This window comes from Macaca mulatta, chromosome 10, assembly GCF_049350105.2.
Source record: "Macaca mulatta isolate MMU2019108-1 chromosome 10, T2T-MMU8v2.0, whole genome shotgun sequence".
Lineage (NCBI taxonomy): Eukaryota > Metazoa > Chordata > Mammalia > Primates > Cercopithecidae > Macaca > Macaca mulatta.
The window spans coordinates 101,939,824-101,961,639 of record NC_133415.1 but is presented as its reverse complement, the minus strand read 5'-3'; the positions used below and the strand labels follow the sequence as shown (position 1 = coordinate 101,961,639).

The 21,816-nt window shown below is 44.2% G+C and overlaps 1 protein-coding gene across 1 annotated transcript in view; it reads left to right on the top strand.

The window, feature by feature from the left end:
- STAU1 (staufen double-stranded RNA binding protein 1) overlaps positions 1-21,816 on the top strand; it is a gene marked incomplete at its 5' end in the record, with an annotated part of 81,605 nt that overhangs the window by 46,451 nt on the left and 13,338 nt on the right. Inside the window, 1 exon segment of the mRNA NM_001266308.1 lies at positions 11,611-11,709. Within this exon segment, the coding sequence (NP_001253237.1) occupies positions 11,611-11,709 (99 nt within the window).

Here is a 21,816-nt window from a genome sequence, read left to right as displayed (position 1 = left end):
TTCCTCAGTGTTCATTGGACCTAGTTTTCTTTTTATTCTTTTTTTTTTCTAACAGAGATGGGTCTCACTATTGTTGCCCAGGCTAGAGTGCAGTGGCTATACACAGACATGATCATAGTACCCTGTGGCCTTGAAGTCCTGGCTTCAGGTGATCCTTTTGCCTCTTGATTATCTGGGACTACAGGCATGCTTGTGCCTGGCTCAGGTTTTCTTTCTTTTTTTGAGATGGAGTCTTGCTCTATTGCCAGGCTGGAGTGCAGTGGCGCGATCTCAGCTCACTGCAACCTCTGACTCCCTGATTCAAGCTATTCTCCTGCCATAGCCTCCGGAGTAGCTGGGATTACAGGCATGTGCCACCACGCCCAGCTAATTTTGTGTTTTTAGTAGAGACAGAGTTTCACCATGTTGGCCAGGATGATCTCAATCTCCTGACCTCGTGATCCACCTGCCTCGGCCTCCCAAAGTGCTGGGATTACAGGCGTGAGCCACCACACTTGGCCTCTTTTTTTTTTTTCTTTTTTTGAGATGGAGTCTCACTCTGTTGCCCAGGCTGGAGTGCAGTGGCGCAATCTCGGCTCACTGCAACCTCTGCCTCCCAGCTTCAAGCAATTCTTCTGCCTCAGCCTCCCAAGTAGCTGGGACTACAGGTGTGCACCACCACGCCCAGCTAATTTTTGTATTTTTAGTAGAGACAGGGTTTCACTATGTTGGCCAGGCTGGTCTCAAGCTCCTGACCTCGTAATCCGCCCGCCTTGGCCTCGTAAAGTGCTGGGATTACAGGCATGAGCCACTGCACCCAGCCAGGTTTTCGTTTTTGAAGCTGCTTTTTTAAGCTCTTTAAGGAATGATATTACATGAGTTGTATTCTTTTTTAGAGGTATTATAAAGAACTGAGAGAAAGTATATATATTTTTTAAATAGTGCAAAACTCATTCTTTCTTACATTTATCATAGGGGCCTTTTGGACCTTTTTATAAACCTTTACATGATGGGATCTTAGGGATCTTAATTTTCCTGCGTTTTGAACATTTTGCTATTTGTTATTCCACGTAATTATTTCAATACTATTCATCATCTACTCCCAAATATACCAGATGAGATGAAAATCATAAGAAAATGGAAGAATGATAAAGCCTCTGGGGTGGATATATAATAGTGAAATAATTGTCATGATGACACCATCTTTTTTTATTCTTTTTTTTTTTTTTTTTTTTTTTGAGACGGAGTCTTGCTCTGTAGCCCGGGCTGGAGTGCAGTGGCCGGATCTCAGCTCACTGCAAGCTCCGCATCCCGGGTTTACGCCATTCTCCTGCCTCAGCCTCCGGAGTAGCTGGGACTACAGGCGCCCGCCACCTCGCCCGGCTAGTTTTTTGTATTTTTAGTAGAGACGGGGTTTCACCGTGTTAGCCAGGATGGTCTCGATCTCCTGACCTCGTGATCCGCCCGTCTCGGCCTCCCAAAGTGCTGGGATTACAGGCTTGAGCCACCGCGCCCGGCCCATCTTTTTTTATTCTTATGGCCTTGCCTAGTCTATTGCGTTATCTTTCAAGAAGTTAAAAAAAGAAGACTGGAGACACCATCTTTTGAGTCTCCTTTTTGCTTTCATTGAACCCAAGTGAGAATCCAGAATTTTTCTGTTTTTCATCTGTAATGTGAAGGAGAAGAGAACTGACAGTGGAAGACATTTCTGATGATTAACAAATCAGAAGATGAACACAAAAAGACAGATAGATGGCAGCACTCCAGACGTTAATGATGATGGTGAGATTGTCTAAGCAAAATCTCAGACTGTGAGTCTTCAGATGCTAGCATAAATTTTCCCATACTCACGAATCAGCTGGTGATTATTTCTCTGATGTATGGAAAGGAAATGTGGTATTCTCATCTAGTCATTCAACATAAAGGACTTCATCATGCAACATTTTTCAACAAGAACTTGCCCCATCCTGTTTGCATAAAAAAAAATACGCGTGACAACATTCTTTTATGTTTGGCCGCCAACATTTATTTCTTACCACTTATTGTTAACAAAATAAGTGAACAAATGCACAAGGAGGTGTGTGTCCAAAGGTGATTGGAAGAAAGTAGATATAAAAATGACAAAAGTCACTGGATTGATCCTTCCGTTGGTGTTTATAAATCCAAAAATGAAAGCATTTTGCACTTACAGAGCAAAGAAATGGCTGCTTTCCCTTCAATAGAATTATGAGTCTGTTTCAAAAGGAGTATGTTTTGACAGTGCCAGTACATGAAGAATCTGAGGTCCTGATAAGTTAGAACCGGTTGGAGATGGACTTGGAATCTGACATCTCTGCAGGTGGGCTGTGCCCCAGGTGCAGGTGCAGCAGGCGATGAGCAGTTAGTTGCATATAGAGGACCTTGCTTTTTTTTGGGGTATATATGCCTTCCAAATTAGAAACATTGGGATAAGAAGCTGGGTTTGCTGTGTTTAAGTTCTTGTTAAAATGTCTGATAAAATGGCTTTTGTCATCCTTTTATTTGGTAAATTATTTGTAAAATGGCTTTAGATATAGAAAAATAAAAGAGTGTTGGAGCCATTATTAAATGGTGATGGCTGATTTTCCTAGCATACTGTGAGGGTTAAGTATGGTTCAGAGCATTTCTTTCTTTTCTGTTGTTTTGTTTTGAAATAGGGTCTTCCTCTGTCACCCTAGCTGGAGTGCAATGGCACAATTGCGGCTCACTGCAGCCTTGACCTCTTGGCCTCAAGTCATCTTCCCATCTCAGCCTCCCTCGTAGCTGGGACTACAGCCGTGCACCACCACACCTGGCTAATTTTTGTATTTTTTGTGGAGATGCGGGTTTTGCCATGTTGCCCATACTGGTTTTGAACTCCTGGGCTCAAGTGATCCGCCCACCGTGGCCTCTCAAAGTGCAGAGATTATAGGGATGAGCTATCACACCTGGCCTCTTTCTTAATGTTGCCTGGATTTTATTGCTGAACTAGACATATGGAATCAGTGTTAACAGTAATTCCTGTGTTGTGAAGACAAGACTGGGTGCTCACTAAACTTTCCTATTTTACTGGGTGGGAATGGTTTTTGTGGATTAGTTTTGAACCATTTGCTGCCTCCCTAGTTGGAACATTTTCTCAGTCTGGATAATAGGAAATTTTTAATGAGCCAGGCGTGGTGGCTCATTCCTATAATTCAACACTTTGGGAGGCCGAGGTGGGAGGATCACTTGAGCCCGGGAGTTTGAGACCAGCCTGGACAAGATGGAGAGACTTCATCTCTACCAAAAATACTTGGAAAAAAAAAATGGTGGCAAGTACCTGTAGTCTCAGCTACTGTGGAGGCTGAGGCAGGAGAATTGCTTGAGCCTGGGAGATCAAGGCTGCAGTGAACTCTGATTATGCCATTGCACTGCTGACGGGGCAGCAGAGCTGAGGCCCTGTCTCAAAAAACAAACAAAAACTATGTAAAAGAGCAATATAATTTCATTTTCAAATATATGGTTTTTGCATTTTTATTTTACTGGCTGCTTTGTTCCTAATGATACTCCTCTGGAAGCAATGGCTTAGAGCAGTGAATCGCAACTCCAGTCACCTGGGGACTTATTTAAAAAATAAACAAATACTATAAATAAAACTGCTATCCAGGCCATGCCCTCAAAAATTTGAGTTCAATTGTCTGGAGCAGGCTCCAGTATCTGAACTTGTGAAGCTCTCAAGTGATTGTAGTGCTGCTCTGGTTGAGAACCACTGGCTTAGGGTGTGGAACTGAGCAGTAGACCCATAGTTTTCTATCAGTCGTATGTGGAACCTTGATACATGTATATAAAATAGAAAAGGACCATTTCATTAATATAAATTGTTACTAAAAAAATTTTTTTTTGGCTGGACGCGGTGGCTCACGCCTGTAATCCCAGCACTTTGGGAGGCCGAGGCGGGTGGATCACCTGAGGTCAGGAGTTCGAGACCAGCCTGGCCAATGTGATGAAACCCCATCTCTACTAAAAATACAAAAATTAGCCAGGCATGGTGGCATGTGCCTGTAGTCCCAGCTCCTTGGGAGGCTGAATCAGTGGAACCCAGGAGATGGAGGTTGCAGTGAGCCGAGATCATACCACTGCACTCCAGTCTGGGCAACAGAACGAGACTTCATCTCAACAACAACAAAAATAAATATTTGTTGTTGTTGTTGTTGAGATAAGGTCTTATTATGTTGCCCAGGCTGGTCTCAAACTCCTGGGTTCAAGTGACCCTCCTGCCTTGGCCTCCCACAGTGCTGGGATTACAGTCATTAGTGTAAACTTATAAGTTTGGATTTATAATAATGATAAAGGCAATTTCTGAGAATGAGGTATGTGAGTTTTCAAAACACAAAAATATATTCATTTAAAAACACGGCTGGGAAAGATGCAGTCTCACTTTAGGATAGTGATTAACTGCCCTGGGAATGATAGTGAGATGGACTTCATTGCCTTTTTTTTTTTTTTTTTTGAGACGGAGTCTCGCTCTGTCGCTCAGGCTGGAGTGCAGTGGCACGATCTTGGCTCACTTCAGGCTCCGCCTCCCGGGCTCACGCCATTCTCCTGCCTCAGCCTCCAGAGTAGCTGGGACTACAGGCGCCCGCCACCATGCCTGGATAATTTTTTGTATTTTTAGTGGAAATGGGGTTTCACCGCGTTAGCCAGGATGGTTTCGATCTCCTGACCTTGTGATCCGCCCGCCTTGACCTCCCAGAGTGGTGGGATTACAGGTGTGATGAACCACCACGCCCGCGTCCAGCCATTGCCTCTTTTTTTGAGACAGGAGTCTCGCCCGGCTACTTTTTGTATTTTTAGTAGAGACGGGGTTTCGTCAGGTTGGCCAGGCTGGTCTTGAACTCCTGACCTCAAGTGATCCGCCTGCCTCAGCCTCCCAGAGTGCTGGGATTACAGGCGTGAGCCACCTTGCCTGGCCTGTTGCCTTATTTTTTAAGAGGTGGAGTCTTGCTTTGCCACCCAGGCTGGAGTGCAGTGGCACGATCATAGCTCACTGCAGCCTTAAACTCCTGGGCAATCAATCAAGTGATCTTTTTGCCTCAGCCACCCCAGTAGCTGGTACTATAGGCACACTCCACTGTACCTGGGTAATTTTAAAATTTTTTTGTAGAGATTAAGGTCTCACTTTGTTGCTTAGGCTGATCTTGAACTCCTGGCTTCAGACAAACCACCCATCTCAGCCTCCAAAAGTGTTGGTACTACAGGCGTGAGCCACTGTGCATGGCTTATTGTTTTTCTTAAAACAGAAAAAAACAGTCTGATGTCAGTAGCACCTAACTGTTGACATTGGTTAAATCCAGGAAATTGCCTGTTACGTTATTATCTGTACTTTTCTGTATGTTTGAAATAGGTTATAAATAAAAATAAAAGTTAAACCTAATTGGGCTGATAGAATGAGCAGAACATTGAAAACTGGGGCATGTACATGGTGTTCAAAGTCTTATGACAGTCTGAGCACCTAGTTTATTTCCAAATTGTGTTCTGGCTGCACATAAGGAGAGCATTCCCATTGGCACAGTTCTTAGCATGTGGACCTTTTTTTTTTTTTTAAACAGACCATCTATTTTAAAAAAACTCTGGATGCTCTTTAAGGAAACAGCTTTCAAGCTTTATTCTGTTGTGCACAAAAATGAGTTAATCTGGGGTTAGCACAAATACTGTGTTTTTCTAGTATCTTAATATTTGGTGTGAAACAGTTTTGTTGCTGCTTTTTAAAAAATTCAAGCAAAATATACATCTAAAAGTATTAAACTTTTTTTTTTTTTTTTTAGTATTAAACATTTTTAAGTGTACCAGTGGCATTAAAATATATTCTCAGTTTTGCACAACTATCACTAGTACTCATTTTCAGAACCTTTCCATCATTCCAAATAGAAATTCTGGACTCATTCAAGAGTTACTCCTCACTCCCTTGCTCGCAATCCCCGGTAATCTCTACTCTGCTTTCTGTTTCTATGCATTTGCCTGGTCTAGGCACTTCATAAAAATGGATATTTGTTTTTTTATATCTGGCTTATGTCACTTACTGTAATGTTTTCAAGGTTCATCTCTGTTATAGCATGTTTCAGAATTTCCTTTCTTTTTTAAATGTGAATGTTTTATGGTATGAATAGTAAACATTTGTTTTTCCAGTCATCTGTTGATGTACACTTGGGTTGTTTTTACCTTTTGGCTATTATGAATGCTGCTATGAACCCTGGTGTATAAAAATGTGTTCAGGTTACTACTTTCAGATGTTCTGGGTGTATATCTAGAAGTGGAATTCCTGGATCATATAATAATTGTATGTTTAATTTCTTGAGGAACTACCAAACTGTTTTCCACAGCAACTGTACCATTTTACATTTTCTGTTAAATTACTTTTTTTTTTTTGAGACGGAGTGTCACTGGACTGGCATGCAGTGGTGTGATCTCAGCTCACTGCAACCTCCGCCTCTGGTTCAAGCAATTCTCCTGCCTCAGCCTACCAAGTAGCTGGGACAACAGGTGCGCGTTACCATGCTCAGCTAATTTTTGTATTTTTAATAGAGATGAGATTTCACCATGTTGGCCAGGCTGGTCTCGAACTCCTGATCTCAGGTGATCCCCCCGCCTAGGCATCCCAAAGTGCTGGGATTACAGGTGTGAGCCACCACACTCCCTGCCCATTTTGTGTTTTATTTTTAATAAAATCCAAATCTGGCACAACCATTTTGCATTTTCATAAGTGGCTGGAAGCTTCTTGTTTTTCCATATCCAAAAACTTGTTATTTCCATTTCTTTTGGTAACAGCCATCCTTAAGGGTGTGAGAGGTGTGTTACTGTGGGTTTTTTTTTTTTTTTTTTTTTTTTGAAACGGAGTTTCGCTCTTGTTGCCCAAGCTGGAGTGTAATGGCACAATCTCAGCTCACTGCAATCTCCGCCTGCAGGGTTCAAGCAATTCTCCTGCTTCAGCCTCCCAAGTAGCTGGGATTACAGGCATCTGCTACCACGCCTGGCTAATTTTTTGTATTTTTAGTGGCGATGGGGTTTCACCATGTTAGCCAGGCTGGTCTCGAACTCCTGACCTCAGGTGATCCACCTGCTTCGGCCTCCCAAAGTGCTGGGATTACGGGCGTGAGCCACCACGCCAAGCCAGCTATTTGTATTTTTGTATTTCTTTAGAGAAATGCCTATGTAAGTCCTTTGCCCATTTTCTAATTGGGTTGTTTTATTGTTGAGTTGTAGTTCTTTATATATTCTGGATATTAATCCTTTATGAGATAAATGATTTGCAAAGCCCATTCTGTGGTTTGTCTTCACTCTCTTGATAGTGTCCTTTGATGCATGAGTGTTTTAAATTTTGATGAAGTCTAATATTAATCTGTTTCTTTTGTTTTCTGCAGTTTTCATGTCATATGTAAGAAATCACCAAATACAGTGTCATGACACTTTTCCCCTATGTTTTCATCTAGGAGCTTTACTGTTTTAGCTCTTATGTTTAAGTATTTGATCCATTTTGAGTTCTTAGTGGTGTGGGGTAAGGGTCCTGCCTTATTATTTTGCATGTGGATATCTAGTTTTCCTAGCATCATTTGTTGAACAAGTTTACAGTATTATTATTTTTTTTAAGTTTAGTATCTATTTAACTATTAGATTGCTAATTACTTTTGCACCAACCTATAAATTTCAAGCCAACCTCTGTAGAACCCCAGCCTTTAAGGCACCTTGCTTGAAATTTCCAGTTTTGGCCCGGCACGGTGGCTCAAGCCTGTAATCCCAGCACTTTGGGAGGCCGAGACAGGCGGATCACGAGGTCAGGAGATCGAGACCATCCTGGCTAACATGGTGAAACCCCGTCTCTACTAAAAATACAAAAAAACCAGCCGGGCGAGGTAGCAGGTGCCTGTAGTCCCAGCTACTCGGGAGGCTGAGGCAGGAGAATGGCGTAAACCCGGGAGGCGGAACTTGCAGTGAGCTGAGATCCGGCCACTGCACTCCAGCCTGGGCGACAGCGCGAGACTCCGTCTCAAAAAAAAAAAAAAAAGAAATTTCCAGTTTTAAGGATTCACTCATAAAGAAGTAGACCCTTTTTCTGCTTAGGATTTAAACAAAAATACAAGTGTGGGCTGGGTATGGTGGCTCACACCTATAATCCTAACACTTTGGGAGGTTGAGGTGGGAGGGTTGCTTGAGCCCAGTTCAAGACCAGCCTGAACAACGTCGTGAGACCCCATCTCTACAAAACATTGAAAAAAATAGCTGGGAGTGATGCCTATGCCAGTAGTCCCAGCTACTCAGGAGGGTGAGATGGGAATATTGCTTGAGGTGAGGAGTTTGAGGCTGCAGTGAGCTATGATTGTACCACTGCACTTCAGACTGGTCTATAGAGTGAGAGACTGTCTCAAAAAACAAAACAAAACAAATATGTGTAGGTTAACAAACCACCACAAGTGCTATGAAAATAGTTTTGACTAAGGTGAGATACACTGAAACCAGATTGGAAAGAAAAGATTATGGAAGGATAGATAGAAGGAATTACAAAAAGCATCTGGAATAAATATATTTATCCAGTATTATACCCTTGGTTGTATATGTATTTAACCTAGAGTTTGTTTTATTTTAATTTTAATTATAGCATTTTTTGGTGTGTGTGACACAGTCTCATAGTCACTGAGGCTAGAATGCTGTGATCATAGCTTACCTTAGCCTCAACACCCTAGGCTCAGGTGATCCTGCCCTCTCAACCTCCCAAGTAGCTGGGACCACAGATGTGTGACACCACACCTGCTAATATTTGTATTTTTTTGTAAAGATGGGATTTCACCATGTTGCCCAGGCTGGTCTCGAACTCCTGGGCATAAGCAATCTGCCCACGTTGTCCTTAAAAAGTTTTGGGATCATAGGCACTAGCCACCATGCCCAGCCAATTACAGCTTTTAATATTCAGTGGCCAGACATGGTGGCTCATGCCTGTAGTCCCAGCACTTCAGGAGACCAACGTGGGCGGATCATCTGATGTCAGGAGTTCGAGAATAGCCTGGCCAAGATGGTGAAACCCCATCTCTACTAAAAATACAAAAAAAAAAAAAAAAACCAGGTGTGGTGGTGGGTGCCTGTAATCCCACCTACTTGGGAGGCTGAGGCAGGAGAATCGCTTGAACCCAGGAGGCAGAGGTTGCAGTGAGCCAAGATCACGTCATTGCACTCCAGCCTGGGCGACACAAGAGCAAAACTCCATCTCAAAAAAAAAAAAAAGTTGACTGTAGGTGGAATATACCTGATAAACAAGGAAATCCACAACAGGTAACATCTTGGATAGTCCTATACCTTGCCTATTTAGCAGTTTCAGCCATGGGTTCCTGTTCAGATAGTTCTAATCTTAGAAGCAGGACTTTATAAATTCTTTGACAAAATAAGCAACAATGTGAAGAAAAACAGCTCTTTTGCCATGTTTTGGGGGACTTTGCTAGATAAGTTTTGAGCTTATCTAGTTCCTCTTATTATCACTACAGCACAGTATAAAATCCATGTTATCAGGCCGGGCGTGGTGGCTCAAGCCTGTAATCCCAGCACTTTGGGAGGCCGAGACGGGCAGATCACAAGGTCAGGAGATCGAGACCAGCCTGGCTAAATACGGTGAAACCCCGTCTCTACTAAAAAATACAAAAAACTAGCCGGGTGAGGTGGCGGGCGCCTGTAGTCCCAGCTACTCGGGAGGCTGAGGCAGGAGAATGGCATAGACCCGGGAGGCGGAGCTTGCAGTGAGCTGAGATGCGGCCACTGCACTCCAGCCTGGGTGACAGAGCGAGACTCCGTCTCAAAAAAAAAAAAAATCCATGTTATCAGCACGCAGAAGTAAGATCCTTGCTTCTCTTTAATCTCATCCATGATTGGAAGACTTTTTTTTTTTTTTTTTTTTTTTTTTTTTTTTTTTGAGACGGAGTCTCCCTCTGTCGCCCAGGCTGGAGTGCAGTGGCCGGATCACAGCTCACTGCAAGCTCCACCTCCCGGGTTTACCCCATTCTCCTGCCTCAGCCTCCCGAGTAGCTGGGAATACAGGCGTCCGCCACCTCGCCCGGCTAGTTTTTTTTTTTTTTTTTAATTTTTTAGTAGAGACAGGGTTTCACCGTGTTAGCCAGGATGGTCCGATCTCCTGACCTCGTGATCCGCCCGTCTCGGCCTCCCAAAGTGCTGGGACTACAGGCTTGAGCCACCACACCAGTGAACCTTGTTTGAAAGATGGAATCTCTGCCTTTGTTGAGGAGGCTTTATTAGTTTGTGCCTTGTATTGTTGCCAACAGCAGTTGAGTATGAGATACATGGCAGTTTTGTACTTTGTTTCACCGTATCCTTATTTATTTCTTTATTTTTAATTATAGGGATAGAGACTCTTTGTTGCCCATGCTGGAGTTCAGTGGTTGTTTACAGGCATGAACACAGCTCACTCTAGCCTTGAACTGCTGGGCTCAACTGATCCTCAACTGTCAGCTTGCTGAGTACTGGGGCAACAGTCGTGTACTGCCATGCCTGGCTGCATTCTCTTATAAGTGGTTTCCTGCCGGGCGCAGTGGCTCACGCCTTAATCCCAGCACTTTGGGAGGCCAAGATAGGCGGATCATGCGGTCAGGAGTTCAAGACCAGCCTGACCAACATGGTGAAACCCCATCTCTCTAAAAATACAAAAATTAGCCGGGCGTGTTGGTGCATGCCTGCAATCCCAGCTACTCAGGAGTCTGAGGCAGGAGAATTGCTTGAACCCGGGAGGCAGAGGTGGCAGTGAACTGAAATCACGCCACTGCCCTCCAGCCTGGGCGACAGGGCAAGACTCCGTCTCCAAAAAAAAAAAAAGGAAGAAAGAAAAAGTGGTTTTCCAGGGAATTCATGTTCAAATAAGCCTGCATACTCAGGTGGACAGCCTTAATCTGAATTTGCCACGTCCAACATGTATCTGTCTGTACTTTGACTTTTCCAAAGTGTGGCTTCCCATTACTTGAGGAGTACTTTTGGAAGTCACTGTTCCGAGCAGCAGTGACATCTTGCTGAACCACAGTCAGGCTGACTCACATCCAAAGGTCAGTTATGTGCGGATTGTTTATGGTGAACTTACGAGGTACAATTTGACTCAAACTTGACAGGACATACATATTTTTAACCTCTTAAATTCAGTGACACTTGATAGGTGTGTGTGGCCTTGGTTAAATTCATAAAGCCAAGACTCAGTGCTTTTAAGGTTTACCATTGCAGCTAGGATGTCTATGGGTGCTTTTTTTGCAGGGGATAGGGTCTTGCTTTGTCACCCCAGCCGGAGGGCAGTGGTGCGCAGTCATGGCTTACTGCAGCCTTGACCTCCTGGGCTCATGCAATTCTCCTGCCTCAGCCCTCCAAGTAGTTGGGACTACAGGCATGTACCACCACCACATCCACCTAAGTTTTGTTTTTTTGTTTTTATTTTTGTTTTAGAGACAAGGTTGCTCAGGCTGGTCTCAAACTGCCGTGTTACTCAGGATGGTCTCAAACGCCTGGACTCAAGCTGTCCTCCTGCCTTGGCCTTCCAAAGTGCTGGGATTATAAGCATGAACCACCTCACCCGGCCATTGATGATTTTAATAAGAGCTAACTACTAAACAATTATTCTTACAGGTGAATGGAAGAGAATCCGAAGAAGAAAATCTAAATAAATCTGAAATAAGTCAAGTGTTTGAGATTGCACTTAAACGGAACTTGCCTGTGAATTTTGAGGTAAGCTAATTTTACATGTAGGACTTTGTATTATAAAATCCTGTTAGCATTTATCATAAGAGTGATTTTTTTCCCTAAATAACATTGGAGTAATATTCACATAATATGAACCTCCAGATTTAAGATACATACTTCAGTGAAGCAGTGTTTATTCTCTTCTTCTGGGAGCCCCTAACTAAGGGGCATTCATGGATGTGTAGAGAGTTGATGATGGCTTCAGTTGGTGTGGGTACCTCTTGAGCGGCCTAAAGATGGTTGTGTTAGTGTTCACATGTGTATTCTTCTGGACAGGGAGGGCTGGAGGGGCTGGTTCATCACTTAGATCAGTCTCAGAAGCATTTGTGATCCCTAAAGGTCTCTTCAGAGTAATTTTGAAAAGGACTCAGTTTTTGTCATTGTCTAGCGTCTGCCCTCAATTCCTGTTTAATAACTTCATTTGTTGTTGAGACCTTGTGTTCTAAAAACAATAATCAATGAGTTGTCTGTGCAAAGTGGGAAATAAGATACATTTTAATATATGTTGCCTTAAAAGACAATATAGTCCATCCAAATTGATGAGGGAGGTAAGAGCGGATTTTTTTTTTTGGAGATAGAGTTTCACTCTTGTTGCCCAGGCTGGAGTGCAGTGGCATGTTCTCAGCTCACCGCAACCTCCACCTCCCAGGTTCAAGCGATTCTCCTGCCTCAGCCTCCTGAGTAGCTGGAATTACAGACTTGTGCCACCATGCCCAGCTAATTTTGTATTTTTAGTAGAAATGGGGTTTCTCCATATTGGTCAGGCTGGTCTCGAACCCCTAACTTCAGATGATCCACCCACCTTGGCTTCCCAAAGTGCTGGGATTACAGGCGTGAGTCACCGTTCCCGGCCCAGTAAGAGAGGATGTTTAATGTTTCCCTTAGAAATAAGATCTGACCCACAACAGATTCTTTGCAGATTCTTTTGATTTATGTACTTGATTGTGGCTTATTTCTTAAAAAGCCTATCTGAAGCTTACATTCCTGTAAAATAATTCTGAAGTATTCTTTACAGTTACAGGCGATATATACCTTTTCCTCCTATGTGCTAGCACCCTAAACTTACCCAGCTTCAGTGCTCCATCCTTCGGCCGAGTGATGATGATTTCTCACCTCACCCTGCTGATGCCTTTCTGCCTGCCATGGGCCAGAAGTGGGATGGTAGTTGCCAGGGCTCCCTCCTGTGGCCCACCTAGGTGTGAGGGCTTGTTTGTTCCTTTCCATTCCCCTGACACTCATTCCTGCCCCTCCACCCTCAGCAGGCAAGAGCAGGTTTACACTGTTCTCTTGGAGTCCAGAGCTCCCACATGGATCTAGGGCTGGCATCTTCTCACCTGGCCCTACATTCCCTCCCTGGCCTTTCTCTCTCCATCAGTGGAGGCTGGGATGCACTTGGGGAGGGAATGAGACAGGTGACATTCAGAATGGCTGTTTGGGCTCACTGTTGAGTGGGAACGAGATGGGAGCTGCATCCCAAGGAATCATGAGGTCTCCCCTGGCACCTGATTCAGGAAAGGGGAGAAGTGTTGCTTTTCTCCCTTGCTGACAGATTAGTCTATCATGAGAGTGGATTTTTACAGGTTGTTGGGGAGGGTTACCAAGACTGTGGGGAGTGGGAGATGCCTGGCTGGCTTCCCGGGTCACCTCATGTTCAGAGTTGATGGCTTGGGCCAGAGCCTTGGATTCCTGAGAAGCTTACCACTTTTGCTGCTACCCAGAGTCACTGAGATTTCTGGAAACTTAGAGATTGCTATTTTATGTTTCTGTTCTGGGGTATTTGGGGTCAGAGTGCTTCCTCTCCACCTTCACTTTTGCTAAGGTTTCAGATTTGGCTCTCAACTGTGTTCAGGAATCTTAACAGTAGTCACATAAAAGAATTGTAGGAGTGCCCTCTGGTGGTGATCTTTTAAAGTAATTTATCACAGCTTGCATGTAGTTGGTGGCATGAGTACTTTTTTTTTTTTTTTTTTTTGAGACGGAGTCTTGCTCTGTCACCCAGGCTGGAGTGCAGTGGCCGGATCTCAGCTCACTGCAAGCTCCGCCTCCCGGGTTTACGCCATTCTCCTGCCTCAGCCTCCCGAGTAGCTGGGACTACAGGCGCCCGCCACCTCGCCCGGCTATTTTTTTGTATTTTTTAGTAGAGACGGGGTTTCACCGTGTTAGCCGGGATCGTCTCTCGATCTCCTGACCTCGTGATCCGCCCGTCTCGGCCTCCCAAAGTGCTGGGATTACAGGCTTGAGCCACCGCGCCTGGCCGGCATGAGTACTTATATTCATTAACTCACGTATCAGGAATTTCTTACTAGCTTGCATTAATATGATGAGCAAGGTCTTTCCTTTCTCTTTTTTTTTTTTTTTTTTTTTTTTTTGAGACGGAGTCTTGCTCTGCCGCCCAGACTGGAATGCAGTGGCCGGATCTCAGCTCACTGCAAGCTCCGCCTCCCGGGTTCATGCCATTCTCCTGCCTCAGCCTCCCAAGTAGCTGGGACTACAGGCGCCTGCCACCTCGCCCGGCTAGTTTTTTGTATTTTTTTAGTAGAGACGGGGTTTCACCGTGTTAGCCAGGATGGTCTCGATCTCCTGACCTCGTGATCCGCCCGTCTCGACCTCCCAAAGTGCTGGGATTACAGGCTTGAGCCACCGCGCCCGGCCGGTCTTTCCTTTCTCTTGCCGCTGAAAGATTGCCTGGCATGTATTAGATGTTTAGGAAACATTTATTGAATAAATGAACATGGTAATTTTTGATAATAAATTTGTCATATAGGAAGATGCGTTAGGTGTTTTAATAGGGGAAGACAGGAACCGGTTTTTTGGGAAAATATATACAGCTTGACTTTTTTTTTTTTTTTTTTTTGAGATGGAGTTTTGCTCTTGTTGCCCAGGCTGGAGTACAATGGCACGATCTCGGCTTACGGCATCCTCCGCCTCCTGGGTTCAAGCAATTCTTCTGCCTCAGCCCCCTGAGTAGCTGGGATTACAGGTGCACGCCACCACGCCTGACTAATTTTTGTATTTTTAGTAGAGACAGGGTTTCACCATGTTAGCCAGGCTGGTCTTGAACTCCTGACCTCAGGTGATCTACTCACCTTGGCCTCCCAAAGTGCTGGGATTATAGGCATGAGCCACTGTGCCCAGCCACCAATTTGACTTTTGATATAACATACAGTTTTAGTTAGAAAATGTAATGGTGCTGATTGATACGGTCATTGGGAGGCAGTTGTGACATGCTCATACCACATGCAATCCAGGTGATCCTCCAGATTTAGATTGCTGGGATCTTGATGTGGGCAGACAATGCAAGCCGTTGGAGAGGGCCAGGGTGGGTCTGGGTGAATTTGTAATGAGCCGTCAGGGTGGCTGGCCTGTCCCTCCAAAGTCTAACCTGAGGACAGGAAAAACACTGTTGTGGGAAGAAGTGTTTCAGAATCTCCACCCTTGGGTGTGGACGGCACCTATGGGAGTTCTTTAAAATCAGTCCACAGGTGCTTGAGCAGGCCAGGTCCTTCTCACATCTCTGCTCCTGGCCACTGTGCTGAATTCCTACCCCCATTCCCTGCTGTCTCCCTCCCTGACACCAAAAAAAACAAAAAACAAAAAACCAACAAGAAGAAAAACAGGTACATCCATTTCGTAGGCTCACTTAATCTTAACTAGACATTTTTTGAATTTTTCACTTCAAAAATTTCAAATCTATCTAAAAGTTACAAGAATAGAACAATGAGTATAACTTTCACTTAGATTAACCAGTGGTTGACATTTTACCATATTTGCTCGCTCCTTCCTTGGAGCCTCCCTCTGTTGCCCAGGCTAGAGTGCAGCGGCATGATCTTGGCTCACTGCAACCTCTGCCTCCCGGATTCAAGCAGTTCTCCTGCCTCAGCCTCCTGAGTAGCTGGGATTACAGGTGCATGCCACCACACTCAGCTAATTTTTTTATTTTTAGTAGAGATGGAATTTTACCATGTTGGCCAGGCTGGTCTTGAACTCCTGACCTCAAGTGATCTACCCACCTTGGCCTCCCAAAGTGCTGGGATTATAGGCGTGAGCCACCGCACCCAGCCTGCTTTTTCTTTTTCCATAAATATACATATTATTTTATTTTCTGTTTTTTACTTGCTGGATTGACAGAAAGTGGCAGATATACTCTTTAACTCCTAATATTTCAACATGTATCTCTTAAGAGCAAGGACATACTCTTAACCACAATCTATTAAGTAGAGGAAATTTAGCATTGCTATAGTACTGTTACCTAATACACATCCTATATTCACATTTCACCAGTTGTCTCAATGATGTCCTTTATAGAAATGTTTCTTCCGCTCTGGTGTCTGATGCAGACTCAGACCTTGCACTTAGCTGACGTCTCTCTTTAGCCTCTGCAGTATCTTTAGTATCTGCAGTACTTTGTCAGCCTTTCTCTGTATTTCATGACATTGACACGTTTAAAGATCAGTTATTTTTGTACAGTGGCCCTCAATTTGGGTATTTCTGATGGATTACTCATAATTAGGTCTAGTTATGCATTTTTGGCAGGATCGCCATGGGAGTGATATTGATCCTTCTCAGAGCGTCACTTCATGTCACTTTGTAATTAACTCCTGAAGGCTGGGCCTTCACAGGTCTCCCCGGTGGTTCCAGCAATCTTTTTTTTTTTTTTTTTGGACAGAGTCTCGCTCTGTTGCCCAGGCTGGAGTGCAGTGATATGATCTCAGCTCACTGCAACATCTGCCTCCTGGGTTCGGACGATTCTCCTGCCTCAGCCTCCCAAGTAGCTAGGATTAGGCATGCACCTTGGCCTCCCAGAGTGCTGGGATTACAGGCGTGAGCCACCACACCCAGCCCCAGGGATCTTGATGATTCTTGCTGGCGTTGATTGTCACTGTGGTAGATGTCAAAATGATGATTTTTTGCATTTCCAGGCTGGCATTCTACAGTAAAGAAAAAAGTTTCCTTCCTCCCCTCTTATAGTTAATTTTATCAGTATAGATGCATTGCTGCTGTTTTTTTTTTTACCCAAAGTGTTACACCATTGTTATCGTCACCCATTTTGATGTCCAAATTGTCCTTTAAATTGGCTCTTGTGCCCTTTAACATGCCCCCATCAGTTGTTTTTTTGGATGAAGGGGTGGTCAGGCTTCTTGCGGTATAATTTATAGTGAAAGTCACCCTGTGTAAGTGCACAGTTTGATGTGTTTTGATAAGTGTATATGATTCTGTGACCAGCACCATAGTCAAAATAGAACATCTCTCACCCAGTAAATTTCCCTGTGTCCCTCTGCAGTCAGTCTCTCCCCTCTATCCTCAGGCTCTGGCAAGCACTGATCTCATTCTGTCCCTATAGTGTTGCCTTTTTAAGAATATTACATAAATGAAAAAATAGAGTACATTGCCTTTTGTCTGGCTTCTTTAACTTAGCTTAGAGTCATTATTCATGCTGTTGTGTTTCAGTAGTTTGTTCCTTTTTATCACCAAGAGTGTTACATGGTGTGTACACACTACAAGGTATTTATCTATTTACCAGTTGAAGATTTGTATTGTTTTGAATTTTTGGTGATTGTTAGTAAATCTACAGTAAACATATACATCTATGGAGACAATGTTTTCATTTTTCTTGAATAAATACTTGAGTGGATTTACTGAGTTACATGATAAATAAATATCTTTGTAAGAAGTTGTCTGGGTTCATGAGCTCAAGCCTGTAATCCCTGCACTTTGGGAAGCCAAGGTGGGCAGATCACTTGAGGTCAGGATTTCGAGACCAGCCTGGCCAACAAAGTGAAACCTCGTCTCTACTGAAAATAAAAAAATTAGTCAGGCATGGTGGCATGTGCCTGTAATCCCAGCTACTCAGGAGACTGAGGCATGAGAATTCGCTTGAACATGGGAGTTAAAGGTTGCGGTGGTGACCCGAGATCATGCCACTGCACTCCAGCCTGGGCAACAGAGCGAGACTTTGTTTAAAAAAAAAAAAAAGTTGCCAAACTGTTTTCTAAACCACATGTATCGTTGTGCACTTCACCTGCACTATATGAGAGAGTTTTAGTTGCTCTACATCCTCACCAACACTTGGGTATTGTCAGCTTTTAAAATTTTAGTCATTCCAGCCTGGCCAACATGGTGTAACTCCTTCTCTACAAAAAATACAACAATTAGCTGGGCATGGTTGTGCGCACCTGTAGTCCCAGGTACTTGGGAGGCTGAGGGAGGAGAATTGCTTGAACCCAGGAGGCAGAGGTTGCAGTGAGCCGAGATCGCGCCACTGCATTCCAGCCTGGGTGGACAGAGTGGATAGTATCCATTCTAGCAGGTGGATAGTAGTATCTTGTTGTGGTTTTAATTTATATGTCTCCATAAAGACTAGCAATACTGAGCTTCTTTTCATGTTTTTATTTTACTATTTTCTTTGATGAAATGTAGGTTCGTGTCTTGTCAGTTTTTTTGAGTGTCTTTTTATTACTGAGTTTTGGAGGTTCTATATATATTCTGAATTCAGGTTTTTTCTCAGATAAGTATTTTGCAGATATTTTCTCTAAGTCTGTGGCTTGTCATTTGATTTTAAGTGACTTTCAAAGAGCGGAAGTACTGAATTTTGGTGAGGTGTAGTTTGTCCATTTTTTTTTTTTGAGACGGAGTCTTGCTCTGTCCCCCGGGCTGGAGTGCAGTGGCGCGATCTCGGCTCACTGCAACCTCCACTCCTGGGTTCACGCCATTCTCCTACCTCAGGATTCAAGTGCCTTCTAGGTTCAAGCGATTCTCCTGCTTCAGCCTCCCGAATAGCTGGGACTATAGGCGCTCGCCACCACGCCCGGCTTATTTTTTTTTTTTTTGTATTTTTAGTAGACACGGGGTTTCACCATGTTAGCCAGGATGGTCTCCATTTCCTGACCTCGTGATCCACCCGCTTCGGCCTCCCAAAGTGCTGGGATTACAGGCGTGGGCCACCACGCCTGGCCATCAAATTTTTGTGTGCTAAGATATGTTTGGCTAACCTAAAGTCATTTTCCTTAGATATTTTAGTTTTAGCTCTTAAATTTAGGTTTATGATTCAAGTTAGTTTTCATATGTACTGTGACATAAGGGACTTTTTTTTTTTTTTTTGTATTTGGATGTCTGATTGTGCCTGCACTGTTTATTGAAGAGACAGTCCTTTTTTTTTTTTTTTTTCCTTTTGAGACAGAGTTTTGCTCTTGTCGCCGAGGCTGGGATTACAGACTTGAGCCGCCACGCCTGGCCAAGACAGTCCTTATTAAATAATCTTTGTACCTCCCCTCTTCACATTTTGAGAACTTCCATGCTTTCTGATACAATAAAATGTTTTAGCCCCACTTTGAACTTTCCCTGCTTTAGCTTTAGCCCCAGTGGAAACAGAAATTTCTAATAGAAACAGTCTTGGCCATTCCTCCAAGAAGTTCCGGTTCCTTCTAATTGGGAGTTGTGTGTAGAGACAGGACAGAGTGCTAGCATGCTTGTTCCTGTTGGAGAGCCATGGCTCCTAGGCCTTGTTAGGAATAGAGCTAGGAAATATGTATATTTTGAAATCACTATTTTATTTGATTTTTGAGAAAAGAGCTCACTTTGTACCCGGGCTGCAGTTCTGTGGCACGATCTCACCTCACTGCAACCTTGACCTCCTCAGCTCAAGCGATCCTGCTACCTCAGCCTCACAAGTAGCTGGGGCTACAGGCACATGCCACCATGCTGGGCTAATATTTGTATTTTTTCCTCTGAGACAGAGTTTTGCTCTTGTTGCCCAGGCTGGAGTGACCTTGGCTCACCGCAGCCTCTGCCTACTGGGTTCATGTGATTCTTCTGCCTCAGCCTCCCTAGTAGCTGGGATTACAGGCATGCGCCACCACGCCCAGGTAGTTTTGTGTTTTTATTTTTTATTTTTTATTTATTTATTTTTTTTGAGATGGAGTCTCGCTCTGTCGCCCAGGCTGGAGTGCAGTGGCCGGATCTCAGCTCACCGCAAGCTCCGCCTCCCGGGTTTGCGCCATTCTCCTGCCTCAGCCTCCCGAGTAGCTGGGACTACAGGCGCCCGCCACCTCGCCCGGCTAGTTTTTTGTATTTTTTTTTTTTTTAGTAGAGACGGGGTTTCACCGTGTTAGCCAGGATGGTCTCGATCTCCTGACCTCGTGATCCGCCCGTCTCGGCCTCCCAAAGTGCTGGGATTACAGGCTTGAGCCACCGCGCCTGGCCAGTTTTGTGTTTTTAGTAGAGACAGGGTTTCTCCATGTTGGTCAGGCTGGTCTCAAACTCCCGACCTCAGGTGATCCACCCGCCTCGGCCTCCCAAAGTGCTGGGATTACAGGCGTGAGCCACCGAGTCCGGCCAGTTTTTGTATTTTTTTGTAGAGACGAGGTTTTGCCATGTTGCCCAGGCTGGCCTCAAACTCCTGGATTCAAGCCATCTGCCCGCCTTGGCCTTCTCAAAGTTCTGGGATTACAGGAGTGAGCCACTGTGCCTGGCCCCTTTTTTACTTTTTTTTTACTTTTTTTTTTTTTTTTTTTTTTTTTTTTTTTTGAGACGGAGTCTCGCTCTGTGGCCCAGGCTGGAGTGCAATGGCCGGATCTCAGCTCACTGCAAGCTCCGCCTCCCGGGTTTACGCCATTCTCCTGCCTCAGCCTCCCGAGTAGCTGGGACTACAGGCGCCCGCCACCTCGCCCGGCTAGTTTTTTGTATTTTTTAGTGGAGACGGGGTTTCACCGTGTTCGCCAGGATGGTCTCGATCTCCTGACCTCGTGATCCGCCCGTCTCGGCCTCCCAAAGTGCTGGGATTACAGGCTTGAGCCACCGCGCCCAGCCCTCTTTTTTTTTTTTTTTTTTTTTTTTGAAATAGAGTCTTGCTCTGTCGCCCGGGCTGGAATGCAGTGGCGTGATCTTGGCTCGCTGCAACCTCCGCCTCCTGGGTTCAAGCAGTTCTCCTGTCTCAGCCTCCCAAAGTGCTGGGATTACAGTCACGTGCCACCACACCCAGCTACTTTTTGTATTTTTAGTAGAGACATGGTTTCACTATGTTGGCCAGGCTGGTCTCAAACTCCTGACCTCAGGTGATCCACCTGCCTTAGCCTCCTAAGGTGTTGGGATTACAGGTGTGAGTCACTGTGCCCGGCCCCCTTTTTTACTTGTTAAATGTCTTTTGATGAGCTGTTTTATTTTATTTTATTATTTTTTTTATTTATTTATTTTTGAGATGGAGTTTCGCTCTTGTTGCCCAGGCTGGAGTGCAGTGGTGCTATCTCGGCTCACTGCAACCTCCGTCTCTCGGGTTCAACCAGTTCTCCTGTCTCAGCCTCCTGAGTAGCTGGGATTACGGGTGCCTGCCACCACACTCAGCTAATTTTTTATATTTTTAGTAGCAATGGGGTTTCACTATGTTGGCCAGGCTGATCTCGAACTCCTGACCTCGTGATCTGCCCACCTTGGCCTCCCAAAGTTCTGGGATTACAGGCATGAGCGACCACACCTGGCCAGTGGTTTTTAATTTTGAGGAATTTCTTTCTTTTGTCTTTATGGTGGATATATTTTGTGTTCAACTCTTTGTCAACCTTACAGCTTGAGGCTTTCTCCTGTTCTAAAATCTTTGTAGTTTTAGTTTGGATCACATTTAAGTGATCCTAGGTCTAATTAATTTTTGTTTGTGGTATGAGTTAGAGATGATGGTTTGATTTTTTTTTTTTCTTTTTCTTTTTTTCTTTTTCCCCCCGCTCCATGCAGGTATCTAGTTAGTTGCTTTGGTACTATTTTTTTAAGAGAGATTTTTAATTTGTTTTGGTGTGTTTGCCAAAAATTGAGTGACCTTGTATGTGCAGGTCTTTTTCATGCCGTTTTGTTGATCTGTTTATCCTTACACGAAACCATACGCTAGCTGTTGTGACTTTATAGGAAGTTTTAAAATCTGGTAGTGTAAGTCTTCTAACTTTGTTTTTCTTTTTTTGAGTGTCTTGGCTAATGTCAGTTAGATTTTTTTTTTTTTTTTTTTTTTTTTTACTTTTTGAGACGAGGTTTTGCTCTGTTGCCTAGACTGGGGTGCAGTGGTGCGATCATAGCTCACTGTAGCCTTGATCTCCTGGGCTCAAGTGATCCTCCTGC